Below are 25,290 nucleotides of genomic sequence, written 5' to 3'. Positions count from 1 at the left end.
CCCAAACTTTGTGTTAAGTAAATTAAGAGGAGGGCATTGGTTATCTAAATGTAATCAATAAATCATTTAAATGACTGTCGAAATGGGAGCGAGCATGGTATACAATTTCTTAAACTTCATAAGTAAATCGACCAACCGAATGTTTACGTGGCAAAAAAAGAGATTGAGAACCTCATACACATGTAGGTGTGATCATATTATGAACAAACAAATCGCTTGATGTTGACGTACCTTTACTTTCAGCCTCAGATAAAATACCAATTAAACGTTCGTTGTCTATCTCCTCCGCGAATTTCCTCACATAATCAAAAGAAACTGTTTTCGATACATTATAAATACAAAAAAAAAAAAGATACTTTTAGGGAATAAAGATAGTCTCCTTGTGCTGACTATTCTTGACGCCTTCCGATCCTAAATACGCGATATAAATATACGCGCTTCTTACTGAGAATGTTCCGCCACTATTAGTAAACAAACCTCAGGAGTCGTCGAGTAGACGTATCGGACTACAGTTTCAGAAGTAAGGCAAGCAAGCGCGGTGAAACGCTACGAAAAACACGAATTTAACGCATCCGCCAAGGCGCGGAGGGGAGAGCGGAGCAGCAACTTGAAGCAACCTAATGGCTGCCGCGTCACGTGATTCCAAGATGGCAGCGCCCATGCGGAGGAGGATGAAAAGGTCTATACAGTTACTCTATGTGCACGGTACTACCTACGCCACCTGTCGCATCGCTCCGCAATCACGACGCACAATGAGCCCGAGATAAATTATCGCTTGCGTTCACTGCGCCGCTGCGCTCTTCCGCCCGTCACTAGCGAAAATATGGGCCGACGGAGCCACCATCACGATTCGTGTGCCGTGCAGTCCAATGTGTATGTTTTCGGCTAACATGCATTTCAGTGAATTTCAAGAAGCGCCGAAGTGGAAAATCCGTTGTCACGCTCGTATCTTCTTGAGGAGCCCTGCCTGACGGGGCTGTCTTGGCCCCCAAAAGGAAACGATCTGAATATTGCCGCGCGCAGGGTCACGGACTTCTAGAACTTTCTCGTTTATTCTTGCTCCGAGCATAACTTCTATCGTTTGTCCCTCCTTTTGTTGTTCTAGAAAGTGCGTGTTCATTCTCGCCCCGAGCGCTACGCTCGAACCTTCTCCGCCGAATCTTCGAGATAGTGACTCACTCTAGATAAGATGCCGCCCGCGACATTGTCGAGTCAGTCTCGCCCCTGCGCTCGATCCTGCGGTTTCGCCGACATCGACGCCCGCGACGCTCTGCTGTTCTCTTTTGTTCCCTTTTATTTTTGGCACAAGTTCGCCACATTAACGTTTATTTCATCCTGTTTCTTTATTGTTTTTTTGGTCACCACCCCTGACAATATCATCGAACACGTTTGGAGGCGCATCAAGATAGCCTTGTCACCGCGAACCCTCCACCGCGCCACTACCGAGGAATTGTGGGAAGCGGTGAGATGTGAATGGGAGAGGCTTTAAACCGAGCCAGACTTCGTGACCGCGCTCTATGATTCCTTACCAGAGAGGATGAAAGCCGTGGTCGCGTGTCAGGGGAGAATGACTCGGTATTAACTTCTTTTGTAAGTTTTACTGCGCCTCAGGACCTCTTGAACCGGACTTCTGCCGATTGGAACAAAGCTTGCTGCTACGGTTGCGACACAATGTTTGACGCCGTTAACCGCCGCATACGTTTGTGTTGTGCATAGTTGAACCCAATCTTCTTGTATAGTGCAGTTGAACTTCCACGCCCACCTCTAATCTTTTCTGTCTGACGTTGTCCTGTGTGAATATTCTTTCGATGAAGTTTCAAGCTATTTCTCATTGCAAATATAACCTGTTTGTCACGCTTTGTTAAGACTGGAAATTTATAAATAAAACACTGGCGTCTCGTCAGCAACTTTTTTGTTTGAAAGAAACACGTGGGCCCAGTAATAATGAAATAATATCTATGAAACTTTTTATTCCAATCAAGGTTACAAAACCTTCGCAGTGAGATGTATGGTTACCTCTTAGAGCGCAGCTCTTTGGCGCCCGCTTCCGGCTTGAGCGGCGTCGCCGTCGCCGACGGCGTAACCAAGGTCACGTGACCCCCCAAGGACCTGGGAAAGTCACCCCAAGGTCACGTGACCCCCGAGGTCACGTGACCCCCCAAGGTCACCCCAAAGTCACGTGACCCCCAAGGTGACCCCCCGTGACCCCCCAAGGTCACGTGACCCCCTCCCCCGAGGTCAGGTGACCCCCCGGAGCATATTAAAGAATGAGCGGAGGAGGAGAAGAAGGAGGAGGAGGAGGGGTCTACTCTCCCCTCAGTACCCTTCCCTCCTCCTCCTCAAGAGCTGCGCTCCAATTCGGCATTACAGGGAGTTGTAAACGGCTTTCACTTTCTTTAACAGTTTTGCTAATAAAACAGAAAAAAGAAGGAAATACCTTGGAGACGGCGTAAATCCGGTATACAAATTTTTGCCTATATTATACAATGTCCTCCTTTGTGCATGTACTTAATAAAATAAAAACAACCTGCAACGTCTTGTGATGTGACTTTCAAAAACGATACTCGCAGCTGCAATCTAAGATACCGCAACATTTTTTCTTCTTTAGTCAGCGTGTTTTCTACTCGGTTCTACGCGATAGAATGAAGTACTTCAATTGCAAAAGAAGGGAGGACACCTGTAATCTTCTGTCGTTCCTCCGCCCCCCTTCCTGCCTGCCGCCCTACCACACATATGCCCGCTGTCGCACACGCCGTCTCATTAGCAGACGGCCGGAAGGGCGTAGTAGAGCTCGGAGCGCAAGTTAGAATTTATCTCGGCCTCACGGTGTGCTTTGTGTGCCCAGCAAGGCGACAGGCGGCGCAGGTAGTACCGTGCGCCGGCCGGAGCGCTGTTTCAGCTCATATTGTCCGCCATTGTACTTCGTGCATTCCGTGTGCCTGCGCGGCGCTCTGACAGCCTCGTCGCCAATGTACTAACTATTCAGGAAAGCATTTCACAGACAAGAGCGTGGCCTTATTCAAGAAGCGGCGCTTATATACAGATAATGGTATCACACGGCACGCGCCGATTGGTTCGCGATGCAACACGTAGTAACTTTCTAAGTCACGCTGTAACAAACAACAGCACAAAAATTATATCATATATACTCTTCGTTCTGGCTGCTGTCCATAGAGGGCTAATTATATAGAACATACAAACAAAATACACACTTCCTCGACTTGCTTTTCGAGCATACATCTATCATATCTACATTGTAACAAAAATAAATAATATAAAAAAGTTTTTTTCTTAGAAAATCAATTTCAAAATCGGTACTTTTTGGTTTCAGCATAACACTGACGTAAACGTACCGCAAAGGAAATTTCTTGCAACTAAGCGATTTTAAAATATATATAAAGACCATGCTTTGGGCTCTTTATAGACACAAAAAATATCGGCGTAACCCAAGTAGATCGCCAGTATTTAATTGTCAAAGCTCAGCAACGATTAACCGAGGGGACGTATTTGACATTTTACAGCAAAAAAGCAAAACGCCTAAAGTTCTTTCATGGCATTAGAGCCTTTTACCTTTGTTCACAGAGTGCTTGAAAAAAGTTAATATAATGTAGACTGAAAATCTATGGCGGGAGATCGAGCGAAACATCCGACCCACAACGGATGTGAAAAACACTGCTTTCCGCCGCGGTCTCTTTTAAAATTCGTAAGTCGAGAACAAAAAAACCGACAAACTTGCGGTTTGTGGCAACCGCTTTTCTAGACAACGCCATAACATATATTTTTTTCAGAAAAATAAAAAATTTGACCCTTTTTGCCTGCACGACTTGATACGAAATCACCACACACACACACACACAAATATATATATATATATGAGTTTAACGAATTTTGCAATCAAGCAGACACAAAAATGAAACTGGTCGTCATTCTCTACGCTTTAAATAAATATATAAGAATATGTGCTAGTTAATTACTATACGTGCGATATGCGAAGCGAGATAATACAATTCAACTTTTTTATTTCCCGTCACTCTTTGGAAGGTCAACATACGGTATTCATCAATGGACAACCCAAAATTGATAGCAAGGTTATGCGCTATTCAAATGTTGTCGGTGAGTAAGGAGAGCTTTCTTCTTCATATTGTACGGTTCACGAATGTTTGCCTTATATGCTCTACAGTTACCTGTAATTGTAGTATATCTAATGTAGCGGTTGTCTCCTTCATAAATACCAGAAACCCTTTTAGTGCAGTATCTAACTTGACAAGCCTGACCATATATTGAGCTTGTAATTTTCAATAAAAGTAATCTATGACCAGATATATGAGACGAGTTCCGAAAGTAAGTACCATTCATTCGCGCACAAGTCCCATGGAAGTATTTGTTGCAAAGTCGCAGATGCGCAGTTATGTTCCTTCCCATCTTGAGATAGTCATAAAAAGCCTGACTCTATTTCTTAAGATGGTCGTCAGGTTCACTGTTCGTAATCTGCTTTAAGTCGATGTAAACAAAATGTTCCGCAGACTGTTTGAGATAGAGGTTTTTGAGTCACAAATATCAGATCACCCGTGTGATGAATCGGCAAATCAGCTAAAGTTTATAAATAAAATTAATGAGTGGTAATTGTATATAATGGAACTCGTATATAATACGAAAACAATAGTCCGTTCACAAAAAAAAAAGTAGAGTGATTCAAATTCTACATCCCACAAACCAAGCCCTTGAATTTTTTTGTGATAGAATCGTTACGGAAAACTACCATAGCACAAATTCTGTTCCCCATCGATTGCAAAAAATGTGATTGAACAGATCTAAGCGAAGTTCGCTTTTTTTTTATTTGGAACTTTATGTGAAGGGATGGAGAAAAAGGCGATTTGGGATTTAAGTTCTATTAGGACTGGTGATGCGACATTGGTCTTCCTCATCACTCCAACACCAAAACTACAATCTCTGAAAAGGAGACACGCAGTCTCGTGTTGACAGTAGGTGAGCACGCTTGGTATGTTCGGAAAGAAGAAAAGGTTTGTTGATCGAAGTCAATCCTCGATGCAGAAGAATCAACGTTCCCGCTTTTTGTTTTTACGAGACCAGAGAAAGTGGCGTCATACGATTGAAAACTAAAGGCTCGGCAAACTGCCCGAAAGAGTTTCTCTTGTTTATGACAAGAAAAAGCCTCATCCTTCATAAGTGCCTTGAAAAGGTTTCACCAACGACATATTAGTGCATGTAGTGAACAAACAATAATTATTGTTTGTTTTTGCTTTTTAAACATGACCTTATTGGTCGGTGGTTCCTTGGCTACGCTGATCTGGATGTGAATGTCTCAGACATTTTCATATGCTATTCTCGCAATATGACAGATTTCTAAAATGAGATAGGATCCAATAAACGTAAATCAGGATATGCAGTATTAGTATAAAGTTGGAGTGAAACAATAGTGCATTAGTTTTTTGTTTACAACGCGGGTCCGAGTTTACACCCGGACCCGCCCCGTACATAAAATGCAAGAGTGTAAGACTGAAATTGAAAAGTAAACTCATGTCCCTTGATTTTTTATTTGCCATTCGTGTCGCATGGTGCGGGGTTACTAAATTGGGAGCATTTAGGCAGATTCTACAATTGAAGCTCTTACTAATGTCCTCGTAATTAATATATATATATATATATATATATATATATATATATATATATATATATATATATAGGTAAGATAGCTCATATTTATTTATTCTGTGACCTCTTAATATTATTGCTCGCTTTTTCGAACTCTTACGCGTCGTTAACTTAATATTTAATTGTACGAAGTTTTATTTTCGCCTTACATTTTAGTTGTTAAACCTCTAGTAATATATAAACTCTCCTAATGCACCTACTTTAACAAAGCGGGAAACACTAACTAGGAATTTTATGCATCCTATAAAGTTGTATGATGCCGTTCTCGAGCAAGTCTTATGCACAATGCCATTAAGGACAGAGAATGCAAAAAAATACTACACGTTTATATGATACATTTAATAATTTGCATTTCGTATTCAAATATAATATAAGAAATGTATTTTTCTATTGCATTTACACATTAAAAATAAACACATTTTACATTGTGATTCATTTACTATTTACATTAAGACAAATAAAATTCTGGGCACTCCTCGCAATATCACTGTTTAGCATATTGAACGTAAAAACAAAACAAAAAAGACAGAAACAGGGCACTCACAAAATGAGCAGACCTGCATATTAGCTCTTACTGGGGCTGGCCGTTTGTATTCTCCTACCACATTCAGCAAGAGCGTAATTAACGCGTCGCTGACGCGACATTCATCGCATTAACATACGACATGTTTGTCAAGCTTTTCCAGCTTCCAACCTTTTCCACGAAGGCTTGCACAAGATGATGCACATACCTTTGAAATACATTTGACTGATAAAGGTGCGGCATTTATGCATTTAACGCGTAAATATCATAAAATTATACATTTTTATGCATAAATCTAATGCATAAATATCCAAACGCATTTTAACTTTCAAGTGCCTGGGTAAGGCACACATGATAAAAATGACTAACACCCGGAAAAACAAATAACGCCATATTTGCTTCTTGAGAATAGTTTTGAATTAGGAAACATGCGGTTATTTTGGAATCAAGGACTCAAAATATAATAGTTTTTTGGTTCAGCTATCAACTAAAATCATGCCTCGTAACCTAAGTGCATTGAAATATTATTTTGTTAGGAACGGTTACTTTTACAGAATACGTGTTCTATCCCGGTACTTAAATATGTTTGGGAGGTTGAGTGTGCATTTTGACGTATTGACTGAAATCCTTGCAGCAGCAGGTGTTTTCTCTTTCTTGACCTCGTGGTCAAAATGTCGCCGATGGCAAATGACGAAAAGATGTAGACCAGAAAGTGTGAGAACTGTATAAATACTTTCTTATTCGTATTTTATGCCTAACTACTTCCTTATATCAAAAGTTTGAACAGCACAAAACCTGAAAAAAATGGGTCATAAATATCTCGTTTTAGAGGTTTTGTTATACTATTCCTGGGCCCACCCGCCAAACCACGAGGTAAAGTTTTGACTCCCTAATCACGCCCCAGCTTGTGGAGGGCTTTGGTCACAAATCTAGCTTTGAGCAGCTCGGATCAGAGCAATAGTTGGGTACCCGGCCGGCGTCGTTAAGCTTGAGGAGCACTGTACAATAACACCTTTTTGTTTCGTTTAATAAAATGATTTCTTAGTACATGTGTAAACACCCTTTAAAATATATGTTTTGACGGATTCTAGAACGGAGATCACGACTTTATATGAAGGGGCGTTTTTTTAAATTAAAAAAGAATCCCTTTAGATTTATAAAATTGCTCAAAAGCCGTCATATGAATACGCTTCTGCCTTCCTAGTCCCCTAAATATACGTTCTAATCTTATTTATTTTACTTTCTAGAAAAAACTAAGAAAGGAATTGTATAAATACGTAACTTATCAAAACACTACCTACCTCGAAGTGAAAGCTACGCTTATTAGCTTTCAACTGGAAGTACAAAAAACACAATACGCACCATACGATGCTGTTCTTCTGTTAACAAAGTAAGTGTTGGAGTTAGTTACTTCATATTTGATTATAGAGAAATTCGTGAGATGCTGCTTTGTTGGATTCCTTTAGACGCCGTGAAGGTTTACGAGTCTACCAAGCGAATTTTCATTTGCTCATGCTTGCTGCATTTTGTTCAGGGTACGCTGTTTCTTAAAAACTGTCTAAAAACAGGAATTTTTCAAATCTGGATGATTAGAAAAAGTTTAGAAGCTTTTAAAAATAGACATAATTGATAACTTTAGTCTTCTTCAAGTTTATCTAAAGCTAGACAACGTAAATAGATTTCTTTATTTTTTATTACTTTCAACTTTAAATATCATTCTCGCACCCAACCTACAGAAATATGGACCAATCACCTATCTGAGAAGCAAAAAATAAAACAGAATATAATTAGGAAAGCTAAATAATCCACCAACATCCAACGAAAGATTACATTTAATTTTTTCGGTTTTTAAACTATGAATATTTACCAACTATGATCAGTGCCAAAATCAGAATACTAAAGCTCCAAATTCAAGCGTTAAGCGCCTGTAGGTTCATCTCGAAGACCCAGTGAACCTTGAAGACCGGAGCACGGCTACTCGAGTTTCGTTCTCGCTCCCCTAGGGACGGATTTTCAAGCGGCTCGAAAGGTTGCTCACAGAGTGGCCGCTGTGAAGGGCATTGGACCTTATGGCGCTCACCAACGTGATGGGAACTCGTGGCCAACGAGAGTGAGCGGCAAGAAGCTCAATTACGCCTCGTCGCTAGCCGCTCCGCCAAGCTTCCATTGGCACACTGTGTCTATAGCTGCGTTTATATGAATTCGACTTAGTCCCATCGCCTCCAGTTGTCGCATTGAATGCGGTCATGTAAACGGCATAATACGATATGGAAGCACATCGCATTCACGTCACTAGACGGAGGCGGATGAAGATTGCGAATGCGCATGTAAACGGAGGTCGCATCCAATTTCGGAACAGGGATGATTATGGGAAGGCGCCCGCTGCGGGAGTGAGTGAACAGCTGAGAACATGGCGGCGGCGATGGAAAGAGTCCCGTGTGGTCGCCCGCACTTTTCGTCCTAGAAGAAACGCCAACTTTTATTGCCTTGCCTTCATAAGTGAAAGGAATATACCTGAGCTGCTCGGTGATGGCGGCCCTGAACCAAGCTTTGCGAATCACCACTTGCGCCTTGAGGAAGTCCGTAGAGGCTCCGGCGCAAGCGCAAACGACTCCGAGAGCTCCGAGCACTCACTTGTACTACAGAACGAGCAGCTCCTACCTCGGCGCAGTTCCTGAATGGGCCGGAGCCTCTGGGTCTCGGTTTCCGGTCGTAGTTGGGTTGGTATGGCGAGGCGAAACGCGGCGGCGTCCGCCGAGCGGTTGGAAGCGATTTAGCCTGCCATGGTGAGCGCACCCACGTAAACTCGCTTCCAGAGCGGCCCGTCCCGGTGCATAAAACGCTTCAGTTGGAATGTTTCGCGTAATGTAATTTGCACAACATCGAAGTCAGCGGGCACGATCTTTACGGTCGTCAAAAGAGCGTCCGCACGCGAAGAGAAAGCACCCGAAAACATAGTCACTTGCAACGGCTGGTTCCGGGGCACGCGGCTTTAGCTTTGAGATGTGAAAATCGTGGCTCCATTTTCGCTTAGGATGTGATGCACATCCGTTAGAATGTTGACGTGTCGACTCCATTCCACTGGCGACTGGAGTCGATGCATTCACGTAAAAGCGGCTTATGCTCCTGGCGAAGCGGCAGATCGTGCGCGAGTGTGAAACAAACAAGCGGACGATAGGGTTGTACTACACTTCATCGTAAAATGGATTGCACCGGACGACACAAGTCATTAGAGCCAGCTCAATGTGGCGTAAGAGTTCATGCACAAAGCAATTAAAAAAAAGTAATGTGTCCTTTTGAGAACCGGGAGGGTCATGTAGGGCGATGCGCTAGGCACGCTCCCGTGGTGCACCTAAAATGCTGGATTGCCTACAGTGTGACCCGGAACGTCCGCTGCGGTCAATCGTAAAGAGAATGAAGTATAAACGCTGCTGGCTGCCTCGACCACTGACTGACCTCGTTGCCTCCTTCTCGAGTTGCTTTGGTTTTGACTGAGATTTAAGCACGCGGTGACGTGCCTGTCACGACTTCGTGGTGGCGCATCGGCACGGTGGCGCAGATGTCTACTGCTAGGCAAAGCAGGTATTCGGCACTTAACACGTGTATTTGACCTCCAGAGACTACGTGGGCCTGACAGACAGGAGCTTGCAGAATGAGCTCTGGAGCTGCTAAAATGTTGAGGTTTTATTTAGGACCAGATAAATCGGTAAAATTAGACAGCACAGACTCACACTTAAGTACAAATTTATCAAATATTTGGAACACATTTTTCGCAAAGTGGGTTGTTGGTGAGCCTCCACGCATGCCATAAAATAGTGTTGGACATTTGTTCTGGCAAATAACGAAACATGCGAAATCAACCATTTTCGAAAACCGTGCTATCTTCGAACCTATTTGAAGTATATCTTCCACTTTATATGTCCCTGATTTTGTGCGTTTTTTCTTTTTTTCAATCGACGAACAAGCAAAATTTGAATGCGAATTCTATTTTCTCGTTCTTATGTTATTCTAAAGAAATATTGACGTCTTAAGAACGCGCGGTCAATCGGCATTTCGACCTCAAATTTATACTCAGATTTTTAGTAAATGCAAATGTTTTTTTCTCGTATCTACGTTTCTAGTTTATAATATTGCAGCTGACCCCTCATGTTTCACTTATACTAAACCTCGAAAGAGAATATGCATACCTCCCAACTCTTCCGAATTTTTCGTAAAATGTACGAATTGGGACTAATTTTACGAATCTTGCTTCAAATCTTAGAAAAAAAATATATATATATATTTTAAATATATTTTTTTTTGTAACTCCGTTGTTGGTGGTATCTTGCACCGCCACAAGAGGGCGATAGGTACCGTCCACAGCAGCGTCGTGGTTTTTACTATCCGTTTATCCGGTGGCCACGTATCGAAAACCAATCCAAAGCTCAAAGCCTTTGTTCGTGTGTTCGGCGGTGCACAGGTGCACGTTGGTTCGTCGTGTTCAGACGTTGTTGGGCCTCGTTGTTTCGGCCAGTTTGAGGCGAGAAGTACGGCGTCTGTGTTTGTTGCACGTGTAACTGTACCATTCTCCTGGTCACTGTGGCTTCGCGGCGCAATGCCGAACTCGAAACCTCAAAAGAGGTACTTTCAGGTGTTCCTGAAGTCCTACACGTCGAAGTTTCCGTGCTTCGTGCCACCAAAAAAGCGACAGAAGTTTGGATTGTGTAGCACGTGCACGTGTGATGTAAGCGTTTCGCACGGTGGCCAGGCTGACATTAAGCTGCACATCGCTTCGCGTAACCCCTTCCCCCCCTTCCCCGCCGCAGCCGCGCGACTTTTACGAATTTGAAAGTCCACAGGTTGGCAGGTGTGAATATGCCACAGTCGATACTGGAACATCGCGTCAAGTCCGTTACTCGTGTAAGGAATGCGTTGCGTCGCTCCTACATTTGTAACAATACTCCAGGATGCACGTTAAGAACCCCAAACAAAGGGTCGCACTGCACTGGCAAGATTTCTCATCTACAGCAGAGACACTAGACCCACTGATGCTGACTGACTTCCCGTTTTCTTTTATATATACGCACAACATAATTGCAATTAGTTGTTACCTCAACATACTAAATAAAACAATTTGCTTTTTGTTATATAGTGAGAAGCTAATTTAAAGTCCAGCTTGTTTTTTACTTTATCCGACTACCAAGACGCAGCTCGCAACGATGGGTTTCTAGGATCTGTGTGTGTAGAGCAATGGTGAAATAAAGACAACATTTTATTTTAAACATCGATATCTGTTCCAATCTATTGCAACCCAATAAAACACTACGGTGGGGTCAGAAGAAATTTCTAATTTACCATAATGTCCGTCAACATCGTCAATGACAGCATCGTTGAAATAACGCCAGCATCAAGCAAAAGGGCGCTCAAGCAGGTACAGCATGGCCACTTATTTCAGCTATTTTTGAGCTTTAACCTTCACGCACGAGTCACCGATAATATCAACCTGTAGGGGGCGAAATCGGTAAAAAACGTTGGAGGACCTAGTTTGTGGCGTACAGTATCATTAAAGACGCGCTCAAGAAGGTTCTTCTTTGCTACGCGAGAAAGGAAATCCATGACATATTCCAATCACACCCCGACAAAACCTCACCAACGCCGACTTTTGGCAGCGCCATTCAAGGCGCGCTGAGAACATCAACGTCGTAATACGACACGGCCAATGCAAAACTCGATGCTCTCTTGGACTTGTAATCAGCACGGCATTTGAAACCTTTGGATTTCCTCATGCACTCTGCATCATGGAGTTTGCAAGTTTGCTGATGCAAAGCTTAAAATAAAGAGCCAAGAGCCAAATCATGTCACACACCCTGAAGCAAGAACAAATGTTGAAGGGCATAAAACAAGTTTTAGAAACCTAACAGTACTCCGACTACAACAAATTTGTACTCGCAGTACACAGGCGCTGTAAGAACAGCGGCAACAAGCCAAGGTGCAACGGCAGAAGCACCCAATAATGAGGCTTTGGAGTAGACTGAGCGACTGGAGTCTTCAACTTTCTAATGAGTCTTTTTTCAGACACCTAAACCATTGCTTACTTTGAACCACTAAAGAAGAAAAGGATATCCAGGTATACAAGCCCACATTGAATCGGTGTTACGCTAACAGAGCCAGATGACACACGTATTGAAGTGATAGCATATGCGAGCAGAGCACTTATAGCTACTGAGAAGAGCTATGCGGCATACTATAGAAGATAACTGTTTTTTACTACAACTGAAATGGTTTGCGTCTTTGAAGACAGAACCCACTACGGCGTTAAAAGGTGTCTTCCTTCGGGAAACACGCCTGATTTTTTCCAGTGGTTTCCACAAAGGTCCAGTCTAACTAGCCCGTCGGTGTAATCGTGAAGTCAATACAACTCCTTAAGAAGAAGGTCTGGTTTCTGGGTATGAATATTCTCATGTAGATGCTTTAAAAAGCGGTATCAAATTAAACTGGCGAACTATTTGGTTCACATACCAAAATAAGCTAAGCACATAAAAATAGTAAAAGTAAAAAACAAGACAAGCACTGACTGAAAACGGACCTTTAATGAACATGAAGCAGGAAGTGAACAAACAGCAGTTCAACAGTAAAAGAAAATGAACGAGGAGAAAAAATAAAGTATGAATAATATCTCAGTAGTCAAAATATTATAAATGAAAGGAAAAAAATTTATCTTTTAAAAATTAACTTTCAAACTAAACTCGTTGAAAAAGAGCCATGGTATCAATCAAGAGTTAAGAAAGGCTAATTTATAAAAGTCGAAGGAAAGTAGCTACTGGACTTCACTTGCCAACATGCATTGTGAGAAGCAATGACGGAATAAAGACACCACTTCATCTGAACCTTGATACGAATAAAACACAGCGCAACTTTAAGGCGAATAGTAGTGCTACTGTGAAATCCTTCTTCTCAACTCGACATAAAAAAGCACCGTCCGAAGCGCCACAAGGAGCAATTCGAAACCCTGACGTAACCACTTCATTGCGCCTTGCTGACAGCACACTTCCGGAAAAAAGCAGATAACTTTAGTGTGCAATATAACTTTGGGAACTTTATTTCAATTAAACTGGAGGATCACAGTGTGGGTGGCTTTTTTGAACGCCATTCGATCCCACCAAGTGGTTGTTCTTTCCGTTTCCCGGACACATCAATTAGGACAAATTTCTAGAACCGAGGTAGGTCCACAGAAACACAAAAAGAAATATACTTGGCTGTTTCTGTCTGACGTGAAACCAGTTAGCGCTGGGCACTGTAGGGAATGCCACAAATTAGTTCGTCTTCAGAGTTGTATAAGCTCCATCTTTCAAAAAGCGACGCTTCTTGGGAAACATAAAATTTTAGAAACTCATTTTAAAGATAGATATTATGCCGAAGCTGTAGAAGCAGGCAATGTATTTTCTAAAGCTTTTCATTGTAAAAAAAAAAATAATAAAGAAAAAAACGGCGCGGCAAATCAATTTGACACAACAGATGCTGAGTATTCAAAAGACGGGCTCGGCTTTTGGTCATCTACAGTGTTGTTTCCCTCGTATGACAAAGTATTCCTCTTCAACGATATGGGGGTGACCGCGCCGTAGTCATCAGGGAAGACAGTAATGTGAATTCAGATATTAAATGTAAGTTCAGACAGTTGCTACCATTCAGGGTGCAATGCGGTGACCGTGCCTTAAAAAAATGTATTTCCACACTCACAAGGAGGGAGGTGTTCATAAGTAAGACGGCTAAGATTGTTATCATTCAGTGTGACACAAAGTTATTTTCGTAATCTCGGGAAAAGTTAGACAGAGCACGTATTATCGAGTTAGGTTTGACAAAGCCACTCACGCGGTTTGCATACCTAAACTATCAGATGTCTTGAGATATGTGTACGTTTTAAAGATTTGTAAGTTTTTGTGTGCCTCCTTGATTCTCGAGAACGCAGGCGTCGAGATACCAGTCGTGATTCGCTCTTATCAGACAGTGGGTTTGATAAGAAGGGATTCGACTGAGAGGGTGCATGGCAATTTGGAAGTAATATTTTAAACCATCGTGTTGGAGTATAGATACAAATACACGAAAAGATAAATCATAGAGGGCGGGAATGGAAACAAAACTTCGGTTTTCGTCCCCGTCCTCTACGTTTTATCCCTTCCTGTATTCGAAATTCGGAACCAAGATTGTCTGGCACCGAACTTAGAAAAAGTGGGTTTGGTTCACTGAAGTTCATGTCTCTCGACCCAAAAACCTGTGTAGCCCATGCAACAGACGAATGCTCGGTAATGGCTTATGAACTCTACGGCGAGTTATGGGAAGTCACAAGGAAGATGTGATGCAGCTGGAGCTTGGACGTTTCTATATGATAAAGATCAACTGTACAAAGCAAACGCCAGTGCTACAAAGCGGAAAATCACCGCATCTCTGGAGAGTCAAAGAAACGTAATGCTATTTGGAAACAGCAGCTCGACAAACAACTGTCATAGCTAAGCAACGAACGTTACGTTGGACGTTCCGACGGTTTTCAGAAGTTGAGAAAGTATCGAAAAAATTAAAAAAAGCATTAGAATTTAGAAACAATCTTAAACTGATACGAACACAAATCGGTTGCCAAGGCAACACTCCCGCACAGCGCACATGTGGAAGCCGAATTTACAAATGAAATTCACTTTTTAGAGTCAGCGACAGTTTCCCTGTGACCATTGTAAGAAAAGCCAGATATCGAAATGCATTGTCTCTCTGACATCTAAAACGACACGATCTTTGTGCTGGGCAAAAGGTGACTTTCGCTGAATGTGAATTGGACTTCCAAAATAATTTTCTCGGATGCGAACAAAATGATGAAGACACGGAAGTCCAACCAGATGTGAGCAGCTCAACGATAGATGAACTACGCAAAACACTTTCGCACACTGCGGAATGCCACTAGCGACCCAGAATATTTACATTCATATAGTGCAAACCTCCGCTAAAAACGTCAGCCATTTTTTTACCGAAACACGTGTTCAAAGATTGTATTGATCCAGCACACGTTTGACTCACCAAGCAAATGATAAGAAAGTTAAGGAGAACCTTAATTTCCTTAGAGAGAAATACAGCGTGCTTTTTTAGAATTGAAGGCGCAGCATATTAGAGTATTCTTTTAGGGGAATTTTCGCTGAGGGCTGCAACGTGAAGAAGTGAAGAATAGACCCCTTTCAAAAAATCTGGCAACAGCGAAAATCCGCTGAACGAGTCCAACAACATTGGGCGGCCGGCGCCATTGGGAAGGACCCTGTTGCGGCCGGCATGGTTGTTTTGACTGTAGCGTTCTTGTTTCGTCGATCCCTTCGTCTCTGTATGGCTGCAGGTAGCGTTTTCCCGATCACGGGTTGGGTAAACCACCTTTCCCAGCTCCCAGCCGTTAAAGATGATGAGGTATATCGCTTCTTCAAGAGCCGATCGGACTCGGAACGACAATTTGACAGAAGTTACAACTTTCTCGTTGAGGGGTTCGTGGTCGCCGCATCCGTAAAGGCCAACTACGCAAGAAAAAGGTAATTACTAAGATCTTTGTAGTTACGACATAAAACATGTCATCAAAAAATGATATGAACCGGTTATAATTTACGGGATGTAGTTAGAAGTCGCCAGTACTCCCCGGATGTGCGACAAAACAGGCGCAGGGGTCCCGCTTCGCTGTCGCTCGGGCTGTCGCGCGATGAAGCACACCGGATAAAAGCCGAGCGAGCGACCAAGGCGATGAGCGTTGTTTTCTAGAAATCCCATACCAAGCGACGCGACAAGCGACAGTAAAACATTTTCGTTGCTCGTAGCCGACTTTCGTCGCTTGTGCCGTCGCTTGACTCGTCGCTCGTCAAATCGCGTTTTTTTGCTTGGAATTAAGACCTAAAATTTCAATGCGCAAGTTAACCAGTAAAGGGCGTATTCGACACAAGTTCCTACTTGATACGTCGCGTCCCTTTTTCTTGAGGGGGATTTGAGAGTTGGGAAATGTAAAGCATCAAATTTTGCAGTGAAGCAGAAGTTGCAAGCGCGTGCATGTTGCTTTGCATAAAGCACGCGCTGTACAGATGTCTGCGCTACAGGCAGCTTAAAGCGTCAGGTCGTATGGCTTCATGCGTACCTAACATATAATTTACACGTGCAAGTTTGAAGCACCGCGAGCTCGTGCATACCTGAAGCTAGGCGCTCGCGAAGCTGTCACGTCCACAAGCGATACCACGAGCAACATTATATTTGTATTTGACGCCTTGATTTCTTCAAGCTAGCTGAAACTTGAAAACTCTACCTCCAAACGCAACAAAGTGAGATTAAAAACACCTGACTCAAACACCCAAGGAAGCGTAGCGTGAAAACGGTTCGTGTTCCGTTTTTGCACTTCAGCAGGGAAACGTTTGCGCGGCTACGCCGCCGTCAACCGATAACGAGCACATTTCCGAATACGTACCTTAATGCCAGACTTGTCCAGATACCCACTCTGCTTACAGAGGGGTACCCAGCAGTATGTTGGCATCGTGGGCAGGAATTGACTAGCGTCTACGGCCAACGCAGCGTATGCAGCGGCGCGCACTATCCTGCAGCATGGCGGCTGCCACTAGTTGCTGTTGAGTACGACTGGTGGCGCTTTTTTCTCTGATGGGTTCTGATGGGTAAATATTCTAAGCTTAAATGGTAAAACAAAATGGCTAGGTGGCGTAAGCTACCGCCCGATCCAAAGGGCTCAGCCGTATTCATCCATCCATCATCCATCCATCCATCCGGTCTATAGGAAGGTCATTTTACAGCAATGGCTGGGGAGAAACTTAAGGACTCTAAGCCGGAACTCCGCTCTAACCTATGGCCTCAGCTGCCCGGTGTGGCAAAAAATACGCCAAACGGTTTTGGCCTTCTCGATGTGTATGGGGTGTCACAATTGAGAAACAGGAGATTCAGAAATCTGTACAAGAAGGACAACGACGAAAGGAAATGTTTGTGGCATGAAGAAACATTTATATCAAAGCTTATTTATATATGTTGATGTAGTGTCGTCCTGAAATTTATGAGCTAAATTCTTAATTTTGTTAGGAATATTAATCTCTCCTCCTCCGCCAGTTTGATTGTTTCCCGGGGCCCTGGAGTCTCCCTTGAGTCTCAATCGGGACCGGATGGCCACGGGCTCCTGTGCTGGCTTAGAGGTCTTTGGCTCTCGCAGTTAGTGATGCTCGGACTGTTTCGCTTGTGCTTCCTCCTGAGCGTTTTGTCTAAAGCTAGCCTCCGCCTTAAACCAGCGATGTTACATACCTCGGCTACATTGTCGGCCAAAAAAGAGGCAAGATTCGGAAAAATTGGCTGCGTTAGCTAACATTCTTATACCTACTTCTGTGAAACAGATTAAAAACTTCCTCGTTTCGGGTTCATTATTTCGTCGATTTGTAGCGAGCTTCCTTGTCAGGTTGCTCCTCTGAACGCACTTTTGAATACAGACACCAAGATGGCGATGGGGAGCAAATGAGGTCGCGTCTTTTGCTTACATATAATGGTCACCCGTGGAACCGCCTACTGTGGCTCACCTTTCAGGTGTTCACGCATTTTTTTACACGGATGCAACCGGCGAAGGACTTCGCGCTGTTCTTAAAAGAGACCATTCTGGAGTGGATCGTCTGGTAACGTACGTCTGCCAAGAACGCAGTGAGCCTGAAAGTTGGTATCACTCAGTCTCGGTGTCGGATGGGCGATGAAGTTTCGTCCGTACGCCTACGGAAGATATTCTATTGTGACCACGGACAATTTGGTCGTCAGGTAATTCAATCCAAGAGTGACCTTACAGCAAAACTTACACGACAGACCATGAAAAAGAAAAATATAGTTTCTCAGTCATCCGCCGCAGCGGAAAGCGGCATGTAAATGCTCATGCTCAGTTAAAAATCCCAAAAGGAGGTACCCCCAGGCAGCTCAATCAGATGACGTGGAAACGTCTCATATGTCATTTACTTAAGGATACCATCAAAGGGTGAACTTCACCTCTGCTACGTCACATGCGTCGTTTGCAAACACAGTACAAGATAAGAGATGGTCTATTTTATCATCGGTTAGGTCTTTCTTATCATTGGATGCCGGTGGCCCCTACAACAGTACGTCAAAGGATTCTGGAAATGTGTCATGGCGCTTCTACTGCAGGTCATCTGGGGCAGTACAAGACATGTATCATACTTTCACAGGAGATTCTAGTGACCACGGCTCAGAAGTGATGTTTGTAAGCCATGCCTCATTATGTCAAAATAAAAAAAAAACTCAATCAAATTAAGGGAATGCACAACTATAACAAATCCATCCCCCACAAAAACCATACGTAGTTATGGGACTAGACCATTTAGGACAATTTCCAAATTCACAAGTAGGCAACAAATATATAATCGTATCCACCAACTACCTCACAAAGTGCGTCGAAGTGGAGGCTGTTACAGATATTTCACCGGTATATCTTATCGACTTCGTAAATCGCCAGCTTGTGCTTCGGCATGGCTCGCCATGGATAGAACAATTCGACAAGAGAACGTCTTATACTTCAGAAGCTTTCTAGGGTTCCCTGCGGGAGTGCGGTATTTAACACACCGGAGCGTCACCTACCACTCAGAGACGAACGGTCTTGTTGATTGTACTAACCGGGCTCTGGGGAATATTCTGAGTGATTTTTTTTAATAGATACCAGAAACACTGGGACCAATATGTCGGCATAGAAGTTTTTTAACTAAACACCTCCCGTCATGAAACTACCGGCCAATCCCTCTTTGAACTGGTTTATGGAAGGCTTCTATTGATGCCATAAAAGTCCTCGATAAACGCAGCGTGCGCTCGCCGCGTCCAAGACGACACCAACCATTTCTCAATGAGACTGAAAGATGCACAATAACGAGCCCGACAGCATATTTTACACAAGCAGTCGTTGCTTGCAGAGTGTCCACATACAACCGCTTTAACCCAGCCGGTTGATTTAAGGGACCTTGCTTTACTTAGAATACATTCAAGGTGTCGACGCCAGCCGACAACGCCTGGTGGCCTTGCACTACTAAGAAGACATTTCAGGTGACGACAGTGCTCTGAAAGAACTTTTACAAAAATACTGTGGACCTTTTTGAATAAGTAGACAATTTCATCGTGCAATTCGTGCCGCCTTGAAGAACTCTCGCTGCTTCGCCAATGCGGAACACAAAAATAGCTTAAAGCTCACGTCAATCAGCTTGAACTCCAGGTGTCACTTCACGAGTATTTCCACCTCCTTCGAGGGGCACCGACTACGGGAAGGGGCAGGGGGGGGGGGGGGGGATAGAGCAAGGTGCTCGAGTGTAAACGGCAGCCAGAAAGACAAAGACATAGCGAGAAGAGAAAGAAGAGTAGTATTCTTATCCGGGACTATTTTTAGGATAGGAGTACTGAGGCGACGGCTTGAGTTGACTACAACGATATGCATTTACATCAATAAAATTAAACTTTATTGAAGCTGTCACGATAAAGCTGCCGCTCGCGGCATCTAGATGCCAAGAGGTACTCCTCGGCGCCAAGTGCCTTACCTCGCGCGGTAAAGGGCAGCCCAATCCAAACCGTAGAACGGGTCCAGGAGCCGGATCCCGTTATTCTTGTGATTTCCGCAGAAAATTATGGAACTTCGGCAGGCTGAGAAGCGTCCGAGGCACACTCCCCGCAGTCTTCAGTTGGTTGTACCGGCGCGTGTGCAAGACAAGTCGAAAATACAAACTTTCACGTTGTACGGCTATATGATGACAATTCCGTAGCGAATCTAAAGAACGGAAATTTCAGTTACGGCGCGCTGAGGAGACTCGTCGTAGAAGTACAGATGAGACACGGGAGCAGAATTAAGAGCAACAGCAAAAATAACGTAAATATTCTCACAATCACGCACATAACATATTGCAGAAACGACAATGGCGTCACAATGATAACGAATTACGCAAGCGCCGACCTGATGTCACACTGACACATGTTTCGATGTAGCTTACAGCCACCCGGATTTTGAACGACTGGCTAAATTTTGCCATGTAATGTTTGTTTGCCGAGCGACTTTTAGCGGTTACTCTATTGTTCATCTCGAAAAATATTTAGAAGAACATACTCCGGTTTCAAGTTGCATATTTTACCTATGCGCTTTTTAAGGCACGATATTTCAAGGATCTCTACAGCAATCGATATATTTTGTGACCTTCGTTGCTTAACTTGCGCATTCCTGTTGAACATTTCATATCTCACGAATCAGAAATGATGAGGTGATTAATGTGCAAAAGAAAAAACGTTTAATGTGTCGAGATTGTGCCAGAACAAAAGGATAGAAACCAGACAGCCTCACAGGCGTCGATGGCGGCGCTGTAGCGGGACCGACCACTAAGGCGAGACTGATTCCGGCTCGCCACGCGAAGCCCCTTCTGTACCATCGGGTTCAAAGAAAATGCCAGCAGTGACTGAACCATACATTATTATAACAAGCGTAATGAAAGGCCACTGAAAACCTTTCGCGGCCCAGCTATTAGGATTCACAACACCCGCTCGCTGGCGTAGTGGTGCCTAATTATTAACATTCGTTGTATTTCGATCATTAAAAAAATTCCTTTAATTTACATATTTCTAAAACTATCAGTAGCCTTGAACGTTTTCAAAGATATTACGACTTAGACTGTGACTTTGGAAAGACGCACCGCTTGGCTGCCGCGCCATAACATCAGCCAAGGTGCAGGGGCTGATGCGACGTGCTGTTGCGGTCATTGTGTGGGTTTCTCGACGGTCTTTTTTGTGACGAATTTGAGACGGCTAAAACGCAAACACCTGGAGTGTCCCAGGCGTCTTTTGAGCGTCAGCTGCGTCGCCGAAAAACTATTTTCTGATTCCCATAAAGTCACGCGAGCTGCGTTTACAAACTCGAACGTGTTCTCTTGAACGACGATTTCACTTCACGAGCGCGCGTGCTAGTTCAGGTTCGTTTGAATGTTTGAAGCATCAAACCCGCACTCGTGGCTCCTCTTTTCTTTGCTCTTACGAGAAAATGTTGCACACATTCGTTAGGACGCCTGGAGAACAGTTATTTTTGTATTGGATGTCTTTTTGGTAACGATAAATATTTGTGAATTACTAAATTATCTTGTTGGGTTGTCCCTTTCTTTAAGTTTTTAAGCGCAGCGTTTTTAATTTTATTGCATATTTTGCATTATCTGCTCTGAAATTTATGAGTTAAGCGTGCATTTAAGCAACAGATTCCTACCTAAACTTAAAATTATATTTAGTAATGGAAGACTAGTCGGCGCAAGTTACCGCATGATACGAACAGAATCAATGATATTAGTTATCCACCCATTTCACATAGCAGCCACCTATATATCATAATCATAATCATAATCATCTTTATTTGCTCAGGAGAGCCGCGGCACCGCAGAAAGGCAACAGCCCGTACCAAGGAGGCGTCTAGTGAAGAGGATCTAGCCATGTAGTGACCGAAAGCGCCTAAACATGAAGCCGAGACAAATTTCCCAACAGCCGCTAGGTGCGGTGACAGTCGAGAGAGCCGCTGGGACCTAAGGAAGTCGCCACTCATTGTGTTTACTATATTACATTATGACGGAACTTCAAGCACTTTACCGGAGCAGCTTCCAATATTGGGTTGTGCTTGGCGAGGTTCAAACACATCGAAATAGGACGCACACCCTCGCAGCGCCCTACTACGATGTGTCTGAACGTCGCCAAGCAGAACCCAAGCATGGAAGCTGCGATTGTAAACGCATGGGCTTCTAGAACCATCGGCGCGTAAGGTTCGCCGAACTGTTCGAAATGTCGAGAAATAAAGGGCGTCCGGAGTCTTCGCTTGAGCTCGTCGAATGATCGCTGGTGTTCTTCTCTGCACTGAAAATTTATGGCGCCCTTTGTGAAGTGCGTCAACGGTGCTGACAGTTTTGCGAAATTTCGACCTAACCGTCTGTACTAGGCCAAGAGTCCGAGAAATCTTCTTACGGCGTTCTTATCGCATGGCAGCATAAATGCGGCTACGGCGCGCGTCATCTTAGGGCCAGGGCGAACAATTTTGTTTCTTACGACGTGGCCTAGGAACTTTAGTTCACCATGGGCGAACCGACAATGCGTAGGCCTGGGGGTAGAGCCGGCAGGCTTGATGGCTTGAAGCACGCCTCGAAGCCTATCAGGTGTTCCTCGAAATCCTGTGAAAATACTACGACATCGTACAGGTGGACGAGGCATCTCTGCCATTTCAAACCTGCCTGCATGGCGTCCATGACACGCTTGAAGGTGACTGTGGTGTATAAAATCCGGAAGGCATCACTTTGAACTCGTAAATTTTGTAGGGTGTGACGAAGGCAGTTTTCTCGCGGGCGAGTTCGTCAACATCAATCTGGCAGTAGTGGCGACTGGCTGAGAGGTCCATCAACAAAAAAATATCGAGTGTGGCGCAGCCGGTCTAACGTATCGTCGACTGGGGGGAGCGGGTAGACGTCCTTCTTAGTCACAGCGTTCAGTCGACGATAATCTACTCAGAACTTCAGGGTTCCGCCATTCTTGTTTACAAGAACGACTGGAAACGCCCAGGGATTTTTTGAAGGTTCAGTTATGTCGTCGTCAAGCGTTCCATGACTTGATCTCGAATCGCCTCCCTTTCCTTCAAGGAGACTCGAAACGGCGAGAGTGGACTGGGAGTGGGGCTTCGTCAGTAAAAATGCGGTGCTTCGCTACCGTTGTTTGTCGCACCCTTGACGTTGTGGCGAAACACTCGCCAAACTTGAGCAGAAGGTCAAGCAGCCGTCCTCGTTCACTAGCTGGAAGCTTCAGGTCGATGTCCAGTTCCGAGGACGGCGTTTTCTTGTGCTATGGTAACGTTGTCTCTTCCGAGAGTGCAGCGATCGCGGCTGTGTTCCGGAGTTCGTCAATATAGCCGAAGGCGATACCTTTCCTAAAGTATATGTTGCGGTTTCGTCGGAAATTTTGTAAATACACCATGGCACGCCCGTCATGAAGTTCTGTGACTCCTTTCAAGACAGCGATTCCTCTTTCTAAAGGCAACTGGACGCTTCTCTCAAGTAGAACTTCGCGGCAGGTTGATTCATTGGTCCTGACGGGTGCGAAACCGCTTGACAGCGGCGGTAATTGTACGTTGTTTGCGTGGACTCGAACTACGAATGACGTCGCCTTGGGCTCCTTAGGCGGTGGGACAGGTGTTCTTAGCGTCAAACGGTTTGCTCCGAGATCAATGAGGGCGCCGTACTAACATAGAACGTCTATTTCGAGAACAATATACCTCGCGCAGTCTTGCAGAACAACGAATTTCACGGGGCAGGTCTCACCGTGGACTCAACTTATTCCGTGCACATTCCACTCGGCGTCGTTCGGCGGCCTCTGCCGTTTCGTATATGTGGTCCATCCCACGGCGGCGGCACTTCCCGAAGACGGCGCGAAAGCTTCCCACTCAAGACAGAGTAGCCTGCTGTCTGGCAGTGTCGCAGCGTCGTTGCAGTCGATAAGAAAGTTTATCTGTCTGGGTACTGTTGCAGAAACGTCGTTGCGATGAGTGGCGTCGAGAGAGTGAGAGCACCCCGGCGTTCTTCGAGGCTATTTACTTCGGTCGTTTTCAGCAGCGCCACCTCTAGGTATCGCCGCACCTAGTTTTCCCGTTGGCGCAGAGGAGATAGGCTCTCTCGGCGGGGTCATGGTGCTGGAGGCAATGAACGTTGTGGTGATGGAAAGCGGTATTCACGGCGGAGGAACGGCGCTGAGGATGGCGAGCGTCACAGGTACCCCTCAATGTCGAAAGGGTTTCCGCCATACCTGAGTCGTGCTTTGTGCGGGTAACCCACGCAGTCCAAGTCGTTTGTAGGGGTATACACGGTAGAGATGGTCGTCACCTCCGCAGTGGTAGCAGCGCGGGCGTCGGTCGGCCGTTCGCCACACGTCGGTCTTTCTCGGCGCAGGTGGTTCCGGGTGGGCTAACTGCGCGCGGTCGTCTTGTCGTCGAACATACTTTGGCGTCGGGGTGTCCCGTCGATGCGGCGCAGCGTACCGGCGGGTCACTACTGGTGGTCTCCTGGTCATTTTAGGCTTACGTTACCAACGTGCTTTCCTCAAGTGCTATTTTTGTTTTGAAGCGATGCTCTATTTGAAAGGCTCGCTATACTTCCTCTCCTATTACTTTATCGGTGAATAGTGCAGCCGTGTCATCGGCAGCAGACAGCAACTGCCTGAGCTCCTCCCTAGTGACGTCGCTGACCATATCTTGAATGCCCGGAGGACGGCCAGTGCCGACGTCGAGGCTAGCCGACGCGGGGGAAGTAACATTGTGCAGTCTCTGGCAGTCGGTACCTTGTGCTTGGAGAGCAGGCTCGATGTGTGTGACCTTCGTCACGAAAACCTCGAAAATCGCAGGCGGGTATAGCACGAGGTTACCAAAGATGGTTTCCTTTACCCTTGGGATGAAGTTCTGGAGCTTCTTCGCTTGCTGCACTTGGATATCCATGTTGTTGAATTGTCGAAGGGCGTCTTCGACAAAGCTAAGCGCGCTTTCGTTTGGTCCTTGAGTGCATGCCTTGAGCAGCCCTTCAGTGCGTTTCGAACGCTTCTGGCTCGTAAGGACGTCACGTACCTGCTCTTTGCACGTTTCCCATGAGCTGAGTGAAGCTTCGTGGTTTTCAAACCAGAAACGGGCAGTTTCATCCGGTGACAAATAGATGTTCTGGACACTCTTCTCCGATGCCCACTGGTTATACCGTGTTAGTAGTTCGTACTGTTTTATCCAGTCGTCCACGTTTTCGTAAACATCGCCTTGGAAGGGCGTTGGTGTACGAGTTGCGATGGGCAGGAACAGGACGGTAAATTCAGTATTGGGAGTCTAGGTCGGCTGGCCATGAGAAAACATCTCCGGGTGCGTCGACTTCTTTCTTGGTTTTTCCACCACTGCAACAAAATCCAGCGACTTCGTTGGGCCTTGTTTGGCTCCACAGAAGGAAGTTTTCCGTGGCTTGAAATCAACCTGGTCTGGCGGCTCTTCGGGGCTTACGAGGAAGGGGCATAGATTACCTCGTACCTCCACTAGAAATGAGGCGGCAGCAGCGAACGTC

The 25,290-nt window shown here is 44.7% G+C and overlaps 1 protein-coding gene across 1 annotated transcript in view; it reads left to right on the top strand.

Annotated features, from left to right (window-relative positions):
• LOC115331446 overlaps positions 1-25,290 on the top strand; it is a 95,604-nt gene that overhangs the window by 42,156 nt on the left and 28,158 nt on the right. Inside the window, exons 7-8 of the mRNA XM_040218594.1 lie at positions 4,042-4,113; positions 7,444-7,586. Coding sequence (XP_040074528.1) covers positions 4,042-4,113; positions 7,444-7,586 — 215 coding nt within the window. The remainder of the gene's footprint in view (positions 1-4,041; positions 4,114-7,443; positions 7,587-25,290) is intronic.

Source organism: Ixodes scapularis, unplaced genomic scaffold, assembly GCF_016920785.2.
Source record: "Ixodes scapularis isolate PalLabHiFi unplaced genomic scaffold, ASM1692078v2 PGA_scaffold4__175_contigs__length_147842914, whole genome shotgun sequence".
Taxonomy (NCBI): domain Eukaryota; kingdom Metazoa; phylum Arthropoda; class Arachnida; order Ixodida; family Ixodidae; genus Ixodes; species Ixodes scapularis.
Note: the sequence above shows the minus strand (reverse complement) of the source record. Positions and strands in the feature narration are given on the sequence as shown.